The following is a 24,072-nucleotide window of genomic DNA, read 5'->3' on the forward strand; positions in this document are numbered from 1 at the left end:
TTAGATGGCATCACTGACTCGATGGACATGGGTTTGGATGAACTCCGGGAGTTGGTGATGGACAGGGAGGCCTGGTATGCTGCGGTTCATGGGGTGGCAAAGAGTCGGACACGACTGAGCAACTGAACTGAACTGAACTGTTTTCCTTCATAGAGTAAATAAACATTGACAAGACTAAGTACCAAATAGGAAACCTAAATGTTTAGAAGGAAAATACCAAAGCTACTTAATAATCAAAGAAGGAACCTAAAGAGGATCATAAAAATTCTCTTCTTAAAACTAACAATGTATGGGTATAGTGACTAACCTTTCGATAAAAACCAAGCTGACTTCACAAAGTTAATTTTATGAAAGTGATAAACAGTATGTGACTGTATTCTTTAACATTTAGCACACCTCTATCTAGAGATTGATTTGTTGCCTATCATTTTTTTCTTATAGAGTAGATCTACAAATACACAGTGGTATTAAGCAGCTATTTGTGAAAACTCAAGACAGTAGCATAAATTAAACTTCTGAAAAGCTGAACCATATTTACTGTAACCTTTGACTTTATCTGGAAATCTTTTGACTCATAAAGCAACACATACAAGACAATTTATCTAGAATATAACTATAAGGAAAAGTAATTCGTTTTCTGAAAAGAATTTTTAAAAACTCAGTTCGGGTAACACAACCGACTTCATGTCCTATCTCATGTACTTTTCTTCTGACTTACAACTTCACACAGAGGCCATGATTTCACATTTTATACAGAACTCTGGCGTATTTGGCTACCTCATTTTCCAGCACACAGCACTTTAGAATAAGGAAACAAAAAAAAGGACTAAAAAGTAGCTCAGTAAAGGCAACAAAAGTTAACCAAAAAAAAAGGAAAAACCAAAAAGTAGCTTTAGAAACCCAAAGTAATACACTGAAGGTAGAGACAAATGGCCCTTACATAGCTTAATAGTTCATATTGTGTATATGACTGTGTTATAGCTGAATATCTGATATTCAAAAGGTTAACTGTAAAATTAACTTATTTGGAATACTTCCTTCCCTACAGTGCTAGAAATATTGGTTATTACAATGTATAAGAAACCCACAATCATTTCAAGTTTCTTAAGTCTGTGTCTACAAATTATTAAACTGATAAACCTTGAAAAACTAATTCAACCAATCAACAACTGTTGTCTTACATGTTTCAAAAATGATGCTATAACAACATGGAGATATGAAAAGATTAAGACACAATCTTTGCCGTTTAGGCGATCATAATCTAAGGAAAAAGAAAAAACTCAAGACAGACTGACATATGCCATAATAAATTTACAAAAGGATTTATAAGAGATCAGATGAAGGGGATGACTTCTGAGTCAAAGAAAGATAGGTGAAGTAAAGGTTATGAAAAAAAAGAACATTTGAGATATACCCTGGAAGATGAACAGAATTTGACAAGTCAAGTTTCTGGGGGCAATCATTACAAATTAAAGAAACAGATTCCACAAAGATGGCAAGAAAAAATGGAAAATATTATTAGTAATGATAGTAAGTTTGGTTACTATGCAGAAGACAGGTACTATCCAGAAAGGTAGTTTAAGGTCAGGCTTAAAAACAAAGAGAACTTTAAATATATGTTACTTCTTTTAATATTCATTACAATCTTGTAAGGTAGGTATTATTACCCCTGTGTGAGGAATGGCCCCAGTGATCTTGCCTCCTAATACCCATGCCATTCTATAACCTCCTTCCTTGGAGTAATTTGATCCTAACTAATATAATACCTCAACGGTGAGAGGATGTGACTTCCATGATTAGATTACAAAAGATTCTGGCTTCCATCTTAACGGTAGACTCCCTTACTGGACTTTGACAAAACAAGCTGCCATATGGAGAGGCTCACATGGCAAGGAACTAAGAGCAGACTTCAGACAGCCACTAGCTAGGAAATACAGCCCTCGATGCTATAGCTTGCAAGGAACTAAATCCTGACTATGTGAGCTTATAAGCATATCCTTCTCCACTCAAGTGTTATGTGGTGCCCTTAGTCCTTGCCAACACTTTAACTATAGCCTCTTGAGAGACTCTGAGGCACAAGACAGAGTAAGCCATGCCCAGGCTCCTGACTCACAGATACTGTTAATAAATGTGAGTTCTTTAAGCTGCTAAGTTTATGGTGATAATTTTTGCACCAATGGATAACTAATACAGCCGCTAATTTACAGATAAAGAAGTTGAAGCTCATAGTGGCCACATAATTCGAAAACAGCAGGGCACAAAGTCATATATAAGATTATCTGGTTATAAAGTCTAAATTCTTTCTACTGTATCACATTTCCATTTTAAATTACTCTAACTTAAATTTTCAGTAGAAATTGCATATGACCAGTATCAAACTAAATATTCATAAATGATGTTAATTAACGTGAAATTTTAAGCAACTTGGTACACAATAACTGTTTTATCTCAAAATTTCTTCTACAGTGATTTAGGCAAAACAACAGGTACTATATATTCTTTCTCAGGCAAAAATCTATAAAGATATTAAATCACACCATCATTCAATAACAACACAACTGACCCTTGAATAACGTGTGAGCGGGCAGTACGCAGTTTCTGCAAAAATGTGAATTATAAACTACAGGCGGCTCTCTACATATGCACCTTCTCCATAATAGGTTCAACTAATCAACCATAGTGTAGTACTATAGTATTATTATTGAAAAAAAAGTCTTATATATGTGGACTTGCAGCTCAAACCTGAGTTATGCGAAGTCAACAGTAAAGAAAATAATCCAGTTATCTTGATTCCCAGCCTGTTTATGTTCAGTCTCCAACTGCTTAACTGTTGCTTCATGAACATTTACTCTTCATTGTTGGTTATTTTTTTTTTTCAGATTACTTGAGTGTTGGGCATAAAAATATCTGACATTAAGTGTGACCCTCATATACTTTAACCTACCTTTAAAGAGGAGTATATAATAAACATATTTGAGTTAATTTCTAGTAAGTGATGATAGATTTGTATTGAATCATATTTATCCTTTTTTTCCTATTTTCCTATGCTCTAAAAATGACAAACTTATAATGAGCCAGGTTTAGGAAACAACTGTTTTTTTCCCTTGAGAAATTTCCTGCTCTTCCTGTTCTCCATTCTCATTCCTTCCCCCCTCCTCACATTCTTCAAGCTTCCAGTGACAGTGAAGAAACTTAATAATAAGTAAATGAGTGGGCTCAAGTTCAATTAAAGTCAACAACATCTAATACATCTAACCACTCTTAGTCACCTATACAATAAAAATGAACAGCTGAACTTACTTTCTGACACCTACTGGAGAATTTAATCTGGACATCATAAGCAAATATATATAGGTACTAACTTTTCCAGATATAGTTTCCAAAATTCAGATTAATATTAAAATAGTACATAATTATCCAAAAAGCATAATGTCCTTAACATTGGACAGCAGACACATTATGCTGTGGAAAATACAAAAGGTTGAGTCCTGTTTTGACTGCAAGTTACTTAGCTCTAATAGATGTTTCCTCACCTATAAAAACATGATTATGATAGCTACCTTACAAAGACTTGCTGAGAGATTAGATTATATATGATGTAAAGTGTCCACATGCTTCACTTTAATAGTTAAATATTAGTCCCCTTCTCCTCAATATTTGACTCATCACTTTTGAAAGGCCTTCCTTCAAGGAGTTTCATGTTCCTCCTTCCCTTAAGAATGTGGAACAGTTGGATATGATGATGGAATTAACTAGGTCGTATTATCTATTAGAGCGAACAGTAAAGAATTTAGGTCATGATAACTGGACTTACAACTACTTTAATTTGAAAACAGAATCAAAACTTCCATTTTACATTGATTTTACATAGACTTTTTCCCCTAAGACAAATGCACCAATCAGTAGAGTTAAGGGATCGTTTACCTGCTTCCATCAATCAAAGCGACACTAAGTAGAAATAATTTTAAACAACTTAAACTTTACTGATTTCCTCACCAGTCCACCCTGGTTGAAGGGTACTTACTTGTCTTTTTCCTCTATCATCTGTACTTCCTACTCAAATGATCTAGGAGTAGCCAAGGTAATAATTTCCTCTCGAGAACTATCATTATGGAGCTAAAGAACACATATAACATCCTTCTTGACTTCTTTCATCCATCTTAATTCTGATTATTTTTTTAAAGCTGATTTTATCTTCACAGAGGAAGCAATAATACTACACTTCCTTCAGGTACTTAAATTTTCATATGTGAAAATTAACTTCTCATTTCATTTTCCAATTATTCATTCAACAAATATTTAGCTACCCTGGTGGCTCAATTAGCAAAGAATCCACCTGCAATGTAGGAGACACGGATTTGATCCCTGGGTCAGGATGATCCTTGGCGAAGGAAATGGTGACCCACTCCAGTATTCTTGCCTGGGAAATCCCATGGACAGAGGAGCCTGGTGGGCTGCAGTCCATGGGGTCACAAGAGTCAGACACAACTTAGCAACAAAACCACCACCATTATATGATAAGGCTTGAAATACAAAAGTTTACAGGTCATTTATAAATTTTGTGAGACTGCTTTCCAAGGAAAGGTGTAGTTAAGGAGACTTAAAACTTACCTAACAAGAAAAGCAAACGAGCCAAAAGCAAAGATACACAATATTATTCTATGAAAATCAAGCCCCAAATTACATATAGTGCCCAACTGTTTTTTCCAGATGGCAAGTTAAATATGTTATCTGTATTATAATTTCTCTCCTGAAAAACAGAAACACCTTTTTCTCTTGACATTAGCTCAAAATGTTGATAATCCTTTGGTAGAACCAAGAAAGCTATCCACTTCTTCCACCTTTTACTTTTCTCCCCAGAAATGTTCCAGAGAATGTGCTATCAACTCTCTTAATATGTTAACTCTCTTTATTCTCTCACAAAAGTCACACACAGCATAAGATTTGGCATAGAGGACCATCCCAAAGCACCAGCAGCTACTAATGGTTGCTAAGGAAATGAAGAGGAAGTAGTAAGAATAGACAACAGTAAGAATTAACCTTACATGCAATGGCTCAGACATGAAAAGTATTAAAGTATTTCAAGTCTTGAGGTTAGAGAGTTTTGCCCTTGAGAATCACAAAAATATCAATACCACAACACAGATTTCATTTGCTGCCATTTGTAAGAAATTGAATGAAGTTGATTTGTTTGAAATCAGCTAATTTGCCTCTATAGCTATTCTTCAAAAATCTAAAATACCAATGATCACATATAAACACTAAATTAATATAAACTGGAATTGCAGCTACCACTTCAGTGAAACACAGGAAAACAATTATCTCCAAAATTAATTTTCTCAATTTCCTTTCAACTACATCAGTCTTATGTTAAACATTTATTTTCCTGTCATGAATTTTGTGAGCTGTCATTCACATATCTAAGTTTCAGTCTAATCAACATAACCTAAAAAAGGAAAGAAAAAAATTGTCCAAGAAATTTGAACATAAAAGAGTATGTTGAAAATCACACTCCAGTGTGTTTTTTTAAAGTTCCAAGCAATAGTTCAGTTTCCCCTTTCCTCCCTCATTCTGCACACCTCCCTCATTATTGCCCCCCCACCCCCCACCCCCACCCCACTTCACCCAGACAGAGGGTAACAGTCTGAGCTACCCTGGTTGAGTTGATCCTAAAGTTAACATTCAGCAGCCCATTTCCAGACAGCAGCGCTAAATCTATTTGGATAAAACGCGTGTGACCCAGACAGTTGGCATTTGGCCCAAACGCGTTGCACCGGCAGCTCAAATAAAAACAAGAGTAAGAAACTCACTCTCTTGTTCCCTCTCAGTGCGCTTTCTCACTCTCTCCCTCTCTTTGCTTCCACTACAACAAGGAAAGAAATTACCAAAGACAGGAATTATAGTAAACATTATCTGAAGGAAGCTTTCCAATAACCCCTCCAGCACAATCCCCTCTCCAGTCTCTGAACTTTGATCCCATATACCATATACACGGACATATCCCGATATTCAAGGCTCCAGAGGGTTACGAGCCTACCATGTCCCAAGTGGCCAAAAGTAAATCAAAAACACACGTTTCCATCTCTTTGATTAACCTATTAAGAGCTTAACATATCTAGAATATCGGGACTATAGCTAGCACATTAATTCTGCCCTCTGAGCCCAGGCATAAAAATATGCACTTGTCTGACTACTTAAGACACTGACTTGAAACTGTAAAATGCAGGTCTTTTTTTAAGAACTGAAAATCAGATTAAAATCACATCATTATTACTTTCCCAATTACTATTTGGTGATTAAAGACCACAAAAATCATAATCAAGTCATACTTCACAAAACATGTCTATTTGTATAATAAACATATATTTCTTTTTGCATCATAAAATATTTGCAAGACCCAGAATTCTCCAACCCCCGACTAGTCTGGAGTTAAAAGATTTCTATCTGTAAAATGAGTTCAGTCAAGCTCACTCATTGCCATTAAAAAAAAAAAAAAAAAGAAGAAAAAGAAAAAAAAACACACACAGAAAAAAAGTTTTCTACGCGTTATTCGGAAGACAAGCAAAGCACAAGTTTTAATTTAAAAAAAAAACGGTTTCATTGAATATTGTGAACTCTTCCTTACCGTTTTCATCTTCAAATTCTGATAAAAAGTAAGTTTCAAACAATAGAGATTGCACTGGACGACTCACGTACTCCCTCTCCTCTTTTTTTTCTGCCCCCCTTTGCAAAGCCACAGCAGTGAGTTAGTTATTCTGCAGCCAGAATAAAACCCTATAGTCTGGCTAACCCGGGCTTTAGAGAACGGACTTTCCGATTTGGCAGAAAAAAAGATGCCTTCAATACATCCAGGCTATCATCCTGAGATGCTGCCTTTGCAAACCCCCTTTCTCTCCCGCACCCCCTCCCTCCAAAAAAAAAAAAAAAGGAAAGAAAAAAAAAGAAAGGAAGGAAGGAAAAAAAAAAAAGACTTATTGGGGGTGGAAGTGGTGCCCTCTCTTCCTGGACAGCTTAGTGCCTTTGCTATGCAAATAACATGTGAAGAGCATCAAAAGGTATCAGGAGAAAAGAAGACAAGAAGAGCAGGAAGGGCAGCAAAGTTTTGTTGAAGTAGCCCTAGATCTCACTACCGGCCCCCAGCCAACTTGAATTGCAGCAGTAGAAAATTTTGGCAGCTTTTCCTCAGAGGCAGAGCACACTGACGTCAGTCTGCAGATGTGCCGGGCTGCGTCGGGTGCGCATGTGTCCTGGGTCGTCACGTGGAGGGGGAGGGGAGGTAGAGGTACAATCGGGGTAACCAACTACCAGCCATTCAGAAGGGTTTAGACAATGTCAACTTTTCCACCCTGTGAATGAGAGAAATTCTGGCCCTTCTAACTTCAATCCCCTTCCCCACTCCGCCTCGTTTTCTCTAACCTCTTTTAGAAATTCTAGCTTGGTTTGTGATTAGTAGTTTCTTGGAAAAGGCAAGGGGGAGGGAGGATGAATGGCTTTAGATGAACTAATGTCACTGTTAAGATCTCTGGTACCCTTCTTCGTGTATTTTTTTAAAGTCCACGCAACAATGTTAAAAGTTTCACATAAACAGTGTCTCTGAGGAAACTATAGTAAACATCAATCAGTGGCAGATTTCAAGACTCGGTAGCTACAAGTGCACAAAATGCCTGTGTGGGAGCTTTTCTCCCCCTTAATATACCTCAACAAGCAAAATTGCCAACAAAAGGGAAAGCAGACTAAAATAAACTAAGACCAGCACATTTTCCATCTGATTACTGACTTCAGGTTATGTGGGGCTTTAAAAGAAAAAAAAAAAAAAAAAGAGGTGGGGGAGGAGAGAGAGCGGGGGAAGAGAGAGAAGCTTGCATTATTTCCAGATGAGGGTGAGACTGGATGGTGTTTTAAAGTGCAACCGGGGAAAGCTACAAGCATATATTTTAAAGACAGTATATTGAATGAAACTTCAATGACTGCCCTAACGAAAATAAATCCCAAGTCAGACCTCAGAGTCGGGGGAGGGGGCAGATACCCTCCTGCTATCTCAAGATAAACAAACAAAACCTGAAAACTGGTTCTTCAAGTTTCCCAATCCAACCCCTCCCCCACCAACTCCATACACACCAGCTGCCCGTCCACACTTTAAGGATAAAACAAGGCTACAACGTAGCACTTTCACTTTCATTTGCTGGGGAAAAGCCACTGGCATTAAACTGTGAGTGAAATGCCCAAATATGTTTTCCATGTCCTAAGAAAGCAAACAAAGTCTGGCACACAAATCGGAAACAGGAAAAAATGTGAAAATAGCTCAGGACAAATGTTGCCTTTCAGCGGTGTAATCTGCTGCATCATTTATCTGTCTCTACCGTTGAGAGGAGGGTAGGGAGAGGTTTAAGACTTTCCGGAGGGGGGGTTCGGGGGGGGGGGCCGGCTGGGAATTGACGCCTCGAAATTCCAGTTTGCTGTTAATGCCAAGTCAATTTCCGATGGCCAGAACCAGAAAGGGGAATTGGACCGGAGGGAAGGGGATGGGGAGGAGGGCGTTTCTGAATACCAGCTCTTAAGTTTCAAGCTTCTGTTAACACTATTGCTCATTTGATTTTTTTTTTTTTCTTCCTACACCGGAGGTAGTAGGTGTAATACTTCTGGTGAATACATGAATAGTTGGCTAAAGAAGGCATGAATCAGACAGAACATCCAAGAATACAGTTATTTCTATTCTTCTTTGAGGACGGAAAGGGGAAAGCATCTGTCCACAATCAATAGTTTGCATCTTGACCTTAATCAGTAATATCTGGCTCAATTCCATTTAAAATGTAGAAACATGACCGGAGGTTGGAACTGACAGTTTTAAATAAAGATGATTTATATGGAGATATATAGATATAGATAGATATTTGCATTAAAATATACAAGTTGGCAGTCCATGGGGTCGCAAAGAGTTGGACACGACTGAGTGACTGAACTGAACTGAATACAAATTGGCTAATCTCTTAGCAATAACTGTAAATACTAAAAATAAGAGTGGGCATAGAGCTGGCTTTGCATCAAACCACTTTTGAAATAGTAGTTGAAACTTACCCTTAATTTTTCAAAACCTGGTAGTAGACACAGCCAGCAGAGAAAATTTAAAGTTAAGGTATGGGTAGTAATCACGTCTATAAGCTGACTGAAAAGTTTTTACTCTCACCTAAGACAAACTGCCTTAGGAAACAGCAATACTGTAAAGGAAAGGAGCTTATTCAATGAGAAGTGGACTTTGGCTAATTACTTATTCAAAGAGTGCCATCCTGCGTCTAAACAGAGTAATGAAAAATTTCTAAGTGATTCCTATCCTATCCTCCAAATGACTTAAGAAAAATAGCAAGAATACGGGTAAAAAATTATCAGCATAAGAAATGATGAATTCTCAGTTTAACTCTGTGTGTATGTGTGTACATTTTCACTGTATGATAGAAAATTCAAACACATTCAAAAGCAGAAAAATAGTACAATAAATCCCAATGTATCCATTATCCAGTTTTAACAAGTATCAAATCATGTCCACTTTTCCTATTACTGGTTCCACCCCACTAGATTACCTTACAGCCAAACTCAAATAACATCTCATTTCATTCATTAAATATTTACTGTATTTCTAAAATATAAAATATAAGGACTAAAAAAATAGCCACTACTACATTATTGACTTAAAACAACAATCCCTTAATTTCATTAAGTACTAGATTTTCTCAATTGCAAATAAAGGCTTAAAAAACTTATTGGAATCAGATCTATACATTGCATTACATTGATCTCTTATGTCTCCTTTTTAAAGAACTTTTTAATGAAGCAGAATATTTATAGAGAAAAGTACATAAATATATCTTGATGAAAGTGTTATCCTGATGTATTTTCACAAAAAGAAGCTGCCCATGTAACCATGTAACTCTTTTAATCTATTGGTTCCTCCTCATTTCTTATCAGGCTTCCCTGGTGGCAGGGCTAGTAAAGAATTTCCCTGCAATGCAGGAGACCCAGGTACCATCCCTGGATCAGGAAGATCCCCTGGAGACTGGAATAGCTACCCACTCTAGTATTCTTGCCTGGAGAATCCCATGGCCAGAGGAGCCTGGGAGGCTACAGCCCCTAAGTCCCAAAGAGCTGGACGTGACTAAGCGCACATGCATTCCTCATCTTGCAACGTAAACACTGTATTAATATTTTGCCCTCCAAATACTATACACACCACTTCCATTAGCATGGAAATGCTTTAGTGCACTACCCAGACATTATTTTTTAGTTGAATTATATGTAACAAATTTAAATCAAATCCTGAATGAATTTAAGTTGCAACAGAAATTCTTTAAAATTTTTATAATGAACAATCCTCTACTCTTAGACCCTAAGTTTTTGCTCCAGCTTTCTTTCTCTTTTCGCTGTTTCATTTTAAAATGACGGAGGATGGAAGGGGAAAACATGTACACCGATGGTGGATCCATGTCAATGTATGGCAAAACAAATACAATATTGTAGAGTTAAAAAATAGAAAATAAACTAAAAAAAATAAAAATAAAAAATGTCAGAGGAATCGGGGCAGAGGAGAGATGGAATGGGAATTTGGAGTTTGGCAAATGCAAACTATTATATGTAGAATGGATAAACAATATGGTCATACTACATAGACTGCTACTGCTAAGTCGATTCAGTCGTGTCCGACTCTGCGTGACCCCACAGATGGCAGCCCAACAGGCTCCCCCGTCCCTGGGATTCTCCAGGCAAGAACACTGGAGTGGGTTGCCATTTCCTTCTCCAATGCAAGAAAGTGAAAAGTGAAAGTGAAGTCGCTCAGTCGTATCCGACTCCTAGCGACCCCATGGACTGCAGCCTACCAGGCTCCTCCATCCATGGGGTTTTCCAGGCAAGAGTACTGGAGTGGGGTGCCATTGCCTTCTCCGATACTACATAGAACAGGGAACTAAATTCAATATCCTGTGATAAACCATAGTGGAAAGGAATATAAAAAGAGTGCATACAAAGCACTCACTTCTAAGTGGGAGACACCTTGGCTTTCAAAATAATAGTAAATAATTAATTAAAAAATTAAAAAAAAAAGATTATGGGCAAAGTGGAATTGATAGCAATCTCCCTACCTGAAAATATCTTTGCTAGCAGTTTTAAAAATCTAATTAAATGTAAATGAATGGACACTTGCAGGAAATCAAAGATGAAATGAATGGAAATATGGGAGAGGAAGAAACTTGTGCACACACACATATATAGATACACAGTCCTGCATTCACATGTGTGTACTTATTTCAGAGACTGAAAAAAAAAGGTAGAAGAGATTGAGAGTCACAGAAGAGGGACCAAGGGAATTTTAAGGGTAATAAAAATTGTAAGGTAGTTTATTAATATATTATTAGCATATAAATTAAATTGTTTTAGTTAAAAATCAAGCCATGTCTTAAAGTTACAGTGCTTTCTTGTATTTTCAGAAAAAAATGAGATGAAGAATTCTGATTTTATGCTTGTTTGAAATTACTAAATTGAAGCAGGTGACTATCTCTAAAGATGATGAGTTTTAAATTTACCTCACAGACATTAAAACCAGATTCCATACACATTCTATGCAAAACATTTTATTCTTTCAATAGGACTGGATTTGAATTTGACATAGTTAAAATAAATATCTTCTAATCTTTGAATCTCACACACTAGTAAATTAATGCTCAAAATTCTCCAAGCCAGGCTTCAGCAATACGTGAACCGTGAACTTCCAGATCTTCAAGCTGGTCTTAGAAAAGGCAGAGGAACCAGAGATCAAATTGCCAACATCCAATGGATCATCAAAAAAGCAAGAGAATTCCAGAAAAACATCTACTTCTGCTTTATTGACTATGCCAAAGCCTTTGACTGTATGGATCACAATAAACTGTGGAAAATTTTGAAAGAGATGGGAATACCAGACCACCTGACCTGCCTCTTGAGAAACCTGTATGCAGGTCAGGAAGCAACAGTTAGAACTAGACATGGAACAACAGACTGGTTCCAAATAGGAAAAGGAGTCCGTCAAGGCTGTATATTGTCACCCTGCTTATTTAACTTATATGCAGAGTACATCATGAGAAACACTGGGCTGGAGGAAGCACAAGCTGGAATCAAGATTACTGGGAGAAATATCAATAACCTGATATGCAGATGCTGCTGCTACACCACCCTTATGGCAGAAAGTGAAGAACTAGAGGGCCTCTTGATGAAAGTGAAAGAGGAGAGTGAAAAAGTTGGCTTAAAGCTCAACATTCAGAAAACTAAGATCATGGCATCCCATCCCATCACTTCATGGCAAATAGATGGGGAAACAGTGGAAACAGTGGCTGACTTTATTTTTCTGGGCTCCAAAATCACTGCAGATGGTGATTGCAGCCATGAAATTAAAAGACGCTTACTCCTTGGAAGGAAAGTTATGACCAACCTAGACAGTATATTAAAAAGCAGAGACATTACTTTGCCAACAAAGGTCCATCTAGTCAAGGTTATGGTTTTTCCAGTGGTCATGTATGGATGTGAGAGTTGGACTATAAAGAAAGCTGAGCGCCGAAGAATTGATGCTTTTGAACTGTGGTGTTGTAGAAGTCTCTTGAGAGTTCCTTGGACTGCAAGGAGATCCAACCAGTCCATCCTAAAGGAGATCAGTCCTGGGTGTTCATTGGAAGGACTGATGTTGAAGCTGAAACTCTAATACTTTGGCCACCTGATGCAAAGAGCTGACACATTTGAAAAGACCCTGCTGCTGGGAAAGATTGAGGGCGGGAGGAGAAGGGGACGACAGAGGATGAGATGGTTGGATGGCATCACCGACTCAATGGACATGGGTTTGGATGAACTCCGGGAGTTGGTGATGGACAGGGAGGCCTGGCGTGCTGCGGTTCATGGGGTCGCAAAGAGTCGGACACGACTGAGCAACTGAACTGAACTGAATCTTTGAAAGACTATTATAGGATTTCTTAAGTAATGTGCAAAAGCTCAAACCATAAAGGAAAAAGTAAGTTTAAACCTATTAATGAAAAATTTGAAAACATTAAAAAAGGTATAAACCAGAAAGTGGGAGAAAAACTGTAGCAATATTACTGAAGCATAATAAATATCAAGAATATTGAACGAACTCCCACAAATCTATAAGGGACAGATCAAAAAAAATTTTAAATGGTATAAACAGGAAAGTAGCAGGAGAAAAAACCTGAGGACCAATAAATGGGTAATGAAATGCTCAATCTTGCTAGCAATCATAGAAATGGAAATGTTTCTTTCATCAGAGTGTCAAAAATGTTACAGTTTGATAATATCAAGTGTTTGGGAGGACTGGGCAAACTGGACATGTAATATTTGGGTTTTTTTTCTCTTTTTAAAAAATTATTTATTATTTTTAAAAATGTTTTATTTTATACTGGAGTACAGTTGAGTAACAATGTTGTGTTAGTTTCAGATGATTCAGTTATACGTGTACATGTATCTATTCTTTTTTCAAGTTCTATTCCCATTTAGGTTATCACAGAATATTGAGCAGAGCTCCTAATGCTACACAGTTCATCCTTGTTGGTTACCTGTTTTAAATAGCAGTATATATATGTCAATCCCAAACTCCCAATCTATCCCTCCCCCTTACACTCCCCCTTGATAAACATAAATTCATTCTCTATGTCTGTGAGTCTATTTCTGTTTTATAAATAAGTTCATTTGCATCTCTTTTTTTAGATTCCACATATAAATGATATTGTATGATATTTGTCTTCATCTGTCTAACTTCACTTAGTATAATAATCTCCAAGTCCATCCATGTTACTACAGATGGCATTATTTCATTCTTTTTAATGGTTGAGTAGTATTCCATTGTAGATATGTTTTTTTATACACACACACACACACACACACACCATGTTTTCTTTATCCATTCATCTGTCAATAGACATTTAGGTTGCTTTTGTGTCTTAAATATTGCAAATAATGCTGCAAAAAACGATGGGATGCATGACCTTCTGAATTATAGTTTTCTTCAGATATATGCCCAGGAGTGGGACTGCAGGATGATATGGTAGCTCTATTTTTAGAGTTTTAAGGAACTTCCAGGCTGTTCTCCATAGTGGCTGTACTAATTTACATTCTCACCAACAGTGTAGGAGTGTTCCCTTTTCTCAACACTCTCTAGCATTTATTGTTTGTAGACTTTTTCATGATGGTCATTCTGATTGGTGTGAGGTAACATCTATTGTTGATGGAAGCATAAATTAGGTGCAAACACCACAAAGAGCAAATTTGGCAATATCTAATCCAGAAGATGTGCATTTTTGACCCAGCCATTTCATTTTTAAATACATAACCTTAAGAAATTCTTGCAGATGAGCATCTACATTAATAAGTAAGGGAACATTATTTGTAGCAGTGAATAAATGGAAATAACCAAAACGGCTATCAATAGGGGGAAAAAAAAGCTGTAATCTATTTCTACATTGGAGTATTATATAGCAGTTAAATGATGGACTAAATCCACACACATCAACATGGATAAATTATATAACACTAAGTTGAAATACTGCAATAGGATACATTATGATTCAAATTGGGATAGGATGTAGATATACGACTATATGTATGTAAAGCTTTAATTATAAATATTTTTAACACTAAATATATGCCTCAAACTTACCAAAGTATGCAGAGGAAGAACATAGTTTCTCAGGGATCATACTTACCTAGGAGAGAAAAAGGATGGAATTAAGGAGCACAAAGTGACCATCAACTAAATCTATAAAATTCTGTTTGAAAAGCAAAACAACTTGAATTATCACAAAATGTTAATAGCTACTAATTCAGGGTATTGAGTGTACATGGGTATGTATTAATTTTAATCTCTGTATACTTGAAAAAATTTGCAACTTTATAAAAAAGGAAAAAAGATTACTGTGATTTGTTGTTACCATTTACCTGGCAATTTCAAAAATATTTTAAATTTGTAACCAACAATATAATGATACACTATGGGTGAGCAAAGCTCACTAAAATTCATGTATTGTGTTTTACTTTATAATTTCAGTCCTTATATCCAAAACTTTTTACTATAGATAGTGACAAAAAATAATTTCACTTTAACCTTTCTTTCTTTATTTAACTTATTGAGTATGAGATCAATTGCAGGATTTTTTTTTTTAACTTGCTAAGAAAAGGGTGCGTATAACCAATTACTTTTAACTGTATTATACAAATATCTATCATTCAGAACGGAGAAGAAAAAGTCAAAGAATATCACTGAGCTAACAGCAAAGGCCTTGATTCCGGGAAAGACTGGGGGCAAGAGAAAGGGACGACAGAGGATGAGATGGTTAGATAGCATCACTGACTCAATGGACATGAGTTTGACAAACTCTAGGAGATAGTGAAGGACAGCGAAGCCTGGTGTGCTGCAGTTTATGAGGTCGCAGAGTCCAACATGACTTAGCAACTGAACAACAACAGCAAAGACCCTGATGTGCCAATAACAACTGCCTACTCTTCAGCACTGTGCAGAGAGCGAGAGTACAAAAATAAAAGGCAAGGTTCTTCCCCTCATTAAAGTTACAGATGGACTGCAATAAGTTATGTAATTTAATGAGTAAGTACTTTGGGCTTCAAACAAGAGAACTCAGTGCAGTCTAAATAATGATTTTTTTGGACATGCTGTTGCTGCTGCTGGACATACATGTAGACAAATTTTGTGGTTGATTTTTTAGTTCTCACTTGAATTCCCAACAACTTTCAATTCAGTTGATCGCTCCCAACTTCTGGAAATCCTAAGGCCTGATGCGACTGTATTAGGAGGTGGGGCTTTGGGGAGATGCTTAGGTCATGAGGATAAAACACTCATAAATGGGCTGAGTGTTCTGATAAAAGAAACCATACAGAGACCCCCTCAGCCCTTTTATTTTTGCAAATGAATAATTGCTATTTTTGTCTTTGTAAACTATCTTTTCTCTCTAGTATCTTTGAAAATTCTTTCTCTTTGATATTTTACAGCTTTATTAAACTGTTTCACAGTGTGGTTTATTTTGCACAGTATTCAGTGTACATTTTTCTGAGGCTTTCAGTTCTTCTGCATAAAGTTTTCAGCTATTATCTATTCAAATATTGCTTATCTATCATTCCTGCTATTCTTTCCAACAGGAACTTCTATGTCGAAGTGCCTCAATTTGTTCTCTTTTTAATCTGCTCTTCAAAATTTTTTTTTAATTTTTCTGGATGAATTCTTCAAATTATCTTTCAATTAACTAATTCAATCTTTAACTCTATCCAATCAAGAGTTTATCCTACTTGTAGAATTTGTATTTAACTCATTATATTTAATCATATACAATTAATTCTTATTTATAGCAAATGTCTCATTTGTTCCTATTTTTGTATTACAATGTCTAGCCCTTTTTAAATGGAAAAAATTAATTTCTCCCAGCAACCTCAAAATACCCATTTTAAAGTCTTTGTCAGATTGTTTCATAAAATTAATTTCAGCAAGTTAAAGTTCCATTTGATGGTTTGGTTACATTGGTAGAATGTCTTCAGTTTCAAAAAACAACAAAAAAAATCTGCCTCAGAAGGAAAATGTATTTTCTTGTAAATCATGCTCCCTAGTATGGCAGCTCTATGGTCAATTATCTGGTTAAATAACATCAGGATTTGTTACTTTTTGAGATACTGCCACACTAAATATGCCAGATTTTTCCATGGCAGCTCTCCAAATGGTTACAGAATGGCTAAAGAGTTGTAGATGTTTCATGCGGAGGCAATAACATCCATCAGAACACCACAAACCATTTCTTCATGTTTATTTTTTTAAATCAGTAAGAAAAATTTTTCTCCAATTCCTCAGTTCCCATTACTACCTTTTCCTTTGCCCATAGTTTCCACTATCTTCAACATCTTATATTTGGTGTTACACTTGTTACAACTGATGAATTAATATTGATACATTATTATTAACTGAAGTGCATAATTTACATCAGGATTCATTTTTTGTATTGTATAGTTCTATGGGTTTTAATAAATGCATAATGTTATGTATCCACCAATACAGTTATCATAAAGAATAGTTTCACTCCCCTGAAAAGCCCCTGTAATCCACCTATTCATCCCACCCCTCCTGCCCTACCCACTACCAATTCCCTAAAACCACAATCTATGATCTTTCAACTGTCTTCCTATTTTTGCCTTTTCCAGAATATCATACAGCTGGAATCATACAGTATACAGACTTTTCAGATTGGCTCCTTTCACTTAGGAATATGCATTTAAGTTTCCTTCATCCTTTTTTGTGGCGTGATAGTTCATTTCTTTTCATATCTGAATAATCCATTGTATGGATGTCCCATGATTTGTCCATTCAACTATTGAAGAACATCTGGATTGCTTCCAATTTTTGATAATCATGAAAAAGGCTGCTAAACTCATTGGTGTGCAAGATTTTGTGTGAACGTAAGTTTTCAACTCATTTGGGTAAATACCAAGAAGCATAATTGGTGGATTGTATAGGAAGAGTATGCTTAGTACATTTATTTCCGAATGACTGTATATTGCATCCCCACCAGCAATAAATGAGTTCCTGCTGCTCCACACTGTCAGCATTTGGTCATTTTGATGGGTGTTTAGTGGTATCTCATTGTTTTTCAATTTGCATTTTCTTGATGACATACAACGTGGAAATCTTTTCATCTGCTTACTTGCTATCTGTTTATCTTGTTTGGACAGGTGTCAGTTTAGACATTTTGCCCTTTTTAATTGGGATGCTTGTTCTTACTGTTTTCTATATTTTGGTGAGTTCTTTTATCTTTTTGATATATGTGTTCTGCAAACATTTTTTCCTAATCTGTTTATTTTTTTCCACTTTAAGAGTGTTTTTATTGAACAAAAAGTTTTAACAAAATCCAGCTTGTCAATTTTTTAAGAAGTCTTCACCAAACTCTAAGTCACACTAGATTTTATATTATTTTCTAGAAGTTTTGTAGCTGTGCATTTTATATTTAGGTCTATAATTCATTTTGAGTTAATTTAAAGGTGTAACGACACTATAGCAGTGCCGTTTTCTTTTTTCTTTGCACGTGCACGTACAGTTCTATCACCATTTGTTGAAAAAGACAGAGCTTTCTCCATTGGATTGCCTTTCCTCTGTCAAAGATTAGGTGAGCGCATTTGTATGGGTCTACTTCTGAGCTCTCTATTCTGTTCCAGTGATCCATTATCTGATTTTGCACCAACTTCACAATATTGATTACTACAGATTTATAGTGAAACGGTTGCTGTCAGTTCTTCCACATTGTTCTTCATTATGGCTGATATTCTGGGCCTTTTGTCTTTCCATATAAATTTATTCAACTTCCAGTACAATGCTGAATAGCCCTGGTGAGAGGACATATTCTTCCCTTGTTTCTGATCTTAGAGAAAAAGCATGTGGTTTCTCACCATTGAGCATGATAGCTGTATGTTTTCTGTAATTTTTTTTTAAAGAATAAGCAATAATGTACAAGATTGTGGATGTTCATCAAGCTAAGGAAGTTTCTATTCCTAGCTTGCTGAGGGCTTTCATCATGAATAGGTATTTGATTCTGTCATATAGCTTTTTAAAATCTATTGGTGTCATCATATGATTTTTCTGTTTTCTATTTTGTTAATATGATGGGTTACATTAATTGATATTTGAATGTTGAACCAGTCTTGAATATTTGGAATAAATACCACTTGGCTGTGGTGCATAATTCTTCGTAATATATTGTTGAATTTGATTATTTTGTTGAGGATGTTTGTGCCTATAAAAGATATCTGTAGTTGCCCTTTCTTAAAAAGTCTTTGATTTTAGTATTAGGATAATGTAATGTCTGGTTTTGGTATTAGGGTAATGCCAGCCTCATAGAAAGAATAAGCTTCCATTTTTTGGAACAGATTGTACAGAATTGTCATCATTTTCTTCTCAAATATTTGATAGAATTCACCAGTGAAACCATTTGGGTCTGATGTTTTCTGTTTTGAAAGTTTAATAATTATTGATTCAATTTCTTTAATATATAGGCTTAGGCAAAGTGGCGATTTTTCCTTGTGTGAGTTTTAGTAGGTTGTGTCTTTCATAGAATTGGTCCAGTTCATCTAATTTATTACATTTATGAGAACAGTTATTCATAATACTCATTACCCTCTTAATGTTCCTGGGATCCATAGTGATGGCCCCGACATACAGGTTCTCAAAAACTGAAACATTTTCTCCAACATACTCAAAACCACACACACACACAAAAAGAACAACAACAAAAAAAACTTTCAAGCCTGTAAGCTTAGACGGGGTACAAATCAAGACTAATTCTACTGTAATTTACTTTGTTTATGAACGAGATGAAAAGTGGGCAAAAAACTGTGCTATATAAGAAGGCTGGGTTAGCAAATTAAAAAGTAGGATGCAATCATCAGTCTTCTTTAAAACTTTACACAAGCCCATGCACCCTAGAGCCCATGCTTGGCAAGAAGAGAAGCCATCTCAATGAGAAGCCTGTGCACCACAACTAGAGAGTAGCCCTCACTTGCTGCAACTAGAGAAAAGCCCACACAGCAATGAAGACTCAGTACAGCCAAAAGTAACAAATAAATTAAATTATATATAAAAAAAATTTTACAAAAGATGCTGTAGTAAAAAGATCCAATGTAATAAATGTGAAATCAAGACTTATCAAATAAATCATCAAATTGTTTACTGCTTTTATCTATTTATTTCTGTAATTTGCAACACAGAGAAAGAAGTTCACAGACAAGAGTATTATCTGCTCTGTAGAAATACTGTCAAACTTATACTGCCAGCACCATTTTTCCTTTTTCTAGTAACTTCAAGGAATAGTAAGTTGCTCATTCCTTTGAATCTCAACTAGAGTATTCTAGGAAGGTATTTTTGTATGTCATCTTCCCAAAAAAGAACTTACAAGTTTTCTAAAATATAACAGTATTTGTATTTTCTACAAAAGGGACATGGTATACTTGGAAGTTTTTGCCTGTTTTAAGAGAGATTTAGTATTCAAGGTAAATAAGAAACTTGAATAATACAATGCAGTAGAAATGAATTTCAAAAATAAAAATATACACCAAGTCCACTCTGAAAACTAATGATACAAAAAGTGTTTGGAATTCTCTAGTTTACCTTATATGTATTTTAATTATATTGTCACTTTTCTACCTATGAAAAAGTCTACTTATTAAAATATCATGCCACATCCCCAAAAAAGCTAGAGAATTTTAAATGAGAATTTTATTTACAGAAAAGTCACAGAGAATTAACAAAATTTTATGAACACAATATCGTTAGTAATAATTAACAGAATCAAGAAAGGTTTAATATATATATATCACTTATAATATAATACACATTAAAATAGCTTTCATGCTACCTTTACTCATTATTAATATTCCAATTTTTAACAAACCTAGAAATATTGTAGTATACATGGAACAGATGTATATATACTTAAAAATTATGCTACATTATACATTAAGATACTGTCAGTTTTTTAACCTCCAGCAAATTATGGCCTTTCACCATAATTTATAAATTTAAAGGATGTAACCACCAAATAGAACTCAAAATGCATAAAATTAACTGGCATATATTTTAAAAGAAAAACATTACATTAGGAATATAATTAACAAAGAATTTTCCTAAGAATACTGCAGAAGTAAGGTATATTTTAAAGCATTATAAATGTTTTTTACTTATATTCTTTTCAACTCAGTTGAAAACACAAAAGCATTGACTGACTATGAAACTATCATTTTTAAATGAATAGTAGATGGCAGCGTGAGTCATTTTAAGCATGAAAGGAAAATGGACTATGTTATGTGCTTTGATTAGCAAATAATGTTTTTTATCCAAGTAATATTCAGTGTTTCCATTATCCTTGAATGACAAGATTCTTTATATACTGTGTGAAAAAAACACCATCTTTTTACTGATGGAAGGCTTCTAATCTTATTCGAGTTGGATCTTCTGGATGTCTCAAGGCAATTCCATTACGCAGGAGCAGCTCAATATAAGGTGGCCAAAAAGAATCACTAATTTTGACATACGGGTCATGTGGAACACCAAATAATCTATTTAAAAGAATCTGGGAAAGAACATCATTCAAGATATGTCTTACTTGGAAAAAAAAATTGATACAGATATATTAAAACAGTTTTTTTTTTTTTTACCAAAGAATGTTGATCTCTTTTGTCTTTGAATAATTGTTTAATCATAATTTCTATGTATTAAATAGTTGATTCTCTTTTTAAAGAAGCTACAAATATTACTGAATGGAAATAGCTTTAAAATGAATCTTTGCACCTGAATTTTTAAAACATTTCCTAAAAACTTGTTAAAAAGCATTTATAATTCTCCCACTTCTCTCAAGATTAATAATTGGTTTATGTTAGAAATTTGGTTATAACCATTTCTTCAACTTGAGAAACAAAGTTCGAAAAATTGCATACATGTCTTAATATTTCAGGGAAAGAGAAAACATCAACCTTCCCCCTCCACTCAAAGCCACTTATTCATCTGATAAACCTTCAAAACAAAAATTCTATCATCATTATTTCCTTCAAATTATCTTAAACATCTTTGATCTCTTCACTAAGGATATAGAGAAGTTTTCAATACCTGTAGTAAATTATATAAGACTAACATTTCTTGAACTACATTCCATGAAATTGTTCTCCCTAACAATGCTCTTAGCATGGAGTAACAGGGTCCTGTGGTTAAATAGGCTCAAGAAAGATGCTAATATGCACTGAGAATGACCCATCTTTCTCAGATTCAGGGCATTAGAAAAGTTTTGTACGAAGCACACATTAAATATTTGAACATTAATGTTCTATGAGATTTAATAAAAAATGTTAAATATGTATCAATTATTACTCTACCTCCTCAGCTCCCATAAAGTGCCTTCAAAAATTACAAAACCAGGATTCATAAGCGTTAAAAGGTTCCTCAAGGGGTACATAATTAGTAAAAGATAATGGATTAGAATCTATATCTTTGAACTGCCATGCCAAAGTTTTAACTAAAAGATATTATTTTAAGAAACACAGAAAAGGAAAAATAAAATTTATACCATAGCGGTAAAGAATCTGTGTGCAACGCAGCAGACGTGGGTTCGATCCCTGTGTCGGGAAGATCCCCTGGAGAAGAAAATGGCAACCCACTGCAGTATTCTTGCTGGAAAATCCCATGTACAAAGGAGCCTGGCGGGCTATAGTCCATGGGGTCATATAAGAGTCGGATGTGACTTAAGAGCTAACAACAGTAAAAGTGTCATAGAAATATAATTAAACTATTAAGTTCTCATCTCAACCAGATCTCATGATAATATCAACACCTCAATTCTTGTTTTTTAACATTATTCCAATTCTTAAAGTAAAATTTCACCTGTCATAAATTTTAGCTAATTCTTTTTTTTTTTTTTTGGCTGTGACAGTGCAGAATATCAGTTCCTCAACCAGGGACTGAACATGGACTGTGGCAGTGAAAACCCAGAATGCTAACTAACCACCAGGCCGCCAGGGAATTCCCTAACTTTAGTTATTTCAAGAACCACATCCTGGAGAAAAAAGCTGTTGGCCTCATTTCTTTTAGGTATGATCATAAGAGAATAAGATATTATTCCCATTTTAGAGCATGTTTCCCAATGTGAGCAATTTGCTCACGTTTTAATGTAATTTAAAATCTTACTTTTCATTGCTACATAATATAATATCAATCAAAATCCTAGTAGATGCCAGAAATAATTAAATGTTAAAAATTCTACTTTAAAATGAATATGTATATATTATTTTACTTTTCATTGAATGGCAGTATAAATTTAGTTTACAATTATCATTGATATTATAAGCCTTGGTATGTAATGGTTCCTAAATCTAAACTTTACATGGTATTCCATAGTACACTATTCAAAAATTACACACATATTTCCAAGTTAACTGTCAATATTTGCCACATATGTGACAATCTTTATTTTAAAAAAAGTCAAGTCATCCATGAGAAATGGTAGTTTTAGTTTCAGTATAAATTGAGTCAATTGGAATATGCTGAAAGATTCAAATTACAATATAAAAAATACTTGTATTTTGCTTTTCAAAGTAATAATATTCTTTTTTTTTTTCAAAGTAATAATATTCTATATTAAGATATCCTGAGGTATCAAAGGTACATGCTTTCTCTGCCTGATATTTACTTTTTTGTTGTTGTTACAAATATCTTTGATCCTTAAAAAAAGTTTTTGAACTTTGGCCAAATTATCAACTATATTAAATACTTCAGATCTTGATATGATGACCTATTGCATATTGGGTGAACAGGAAGGTAGAGGTACCAAAACCACTTAGCTAGATAAAGACTTTAGTATTCAAAAACACTTAGCTATATAAAGACTTTAACTAGACAAAGACTTTTCATAAAATCACTATGAAGCAAGTTTTCTGAAATCACTTTATTCTAAACTTATCAATTATTTTAAAAAGCCACATTAATTGTTAAACAACTCTTCACAGACCATCTACCTTCCTGTTCACCCAATTTGCAATAGGTTGTCATATCAAGATCTAAAAAGCCACATTAATTGTTAAACAACTCTTCATAGACCATCTACCTTCCTGTTCACCCAATTTGCAATAGGTTGTCATATCAAGATCTAAAGTATTTAATAAAGTTGATAACTTGGCCAAAGTTCAAAAACCTTTTTTAAGGATCAAAGATATTTGTAAAAAAAAAAAGAGTAAATGTCAGGCAGAGAAAGCATGTATAGATTACATAACAACAAAGGCTAGATACCACATAACATCATAAAAATTTTCTTAAAGTAATAATCTGGAATACGATTAAGGTAAGATTTTAGTTTCATCTTCTCTTAAAAAATATTCTTTATTACTACACAGAAAATAGAAACTAATTTTATACTAAAGATAAATTAATATATATAATAAAATTTGATGTATACCTTAAAAACTAGAGCAGCATTTTTTCTTTTTCAAACCTGAGTATGTGCCTGTACTTAGTCACTCAGTTGCATCCAA

At 34.8% G+C, this 24,072-nt stretch overlaps 1 protein-coding gene across 21 annotated transcripts in view; it reads right to left on the minus strand.

Annotated features, from left to right (window-relative positions):
- Positions 1-24,072, minus strand: part of CENPK (centromere protein K) — a 58,445-nt gene that overhangs the window by 960 nt on the left and 33,413 nt on the right. For 6 of the 21 annotated variants that reach the window (XR_014061736.1, XR_014061738.1, XM_081518322.1 and 3 more), the window contains one exon: positions 14,678-14,723. The exons of 10 other annotated variants lie outside the window; for them this stretch is intronic. Coding sequence is in view for 9 of the 11 variants with exons in the window: in XM_081518322.1 (XP_081374448.1) it covers positions 14,678-14,723 (46 nt within the window). In the remaining 2 variants the exon portion in view is untranslated. Of the gene's footprint in view, positions 1-14,677; positions 14,724-19,722; positions 21,129-24,072 lie in introns of those variants that run through there. 5 more of the 21 variants (XM_081518321.1, XM_081518316.1, XM_081518319.1 and 2 more) reach the window with 1 other exon arrangement.

Source organism: Giraffa tippelskirchi, chromosome 8 (assembly GCF_054371585.1).
Source record: "Giraffa tippelskirchi isolate mGirTip1 chromosome 8, T2T-mGirTip1v1.2.pri, whole genome shotgun sequence".
Lineage (NCBI taxonomy): Eukaryota > Metazoa > Chordata > Mammalia > Artiodactyla > Giraffidae > Giraffa > Giraffa tippelskirchi.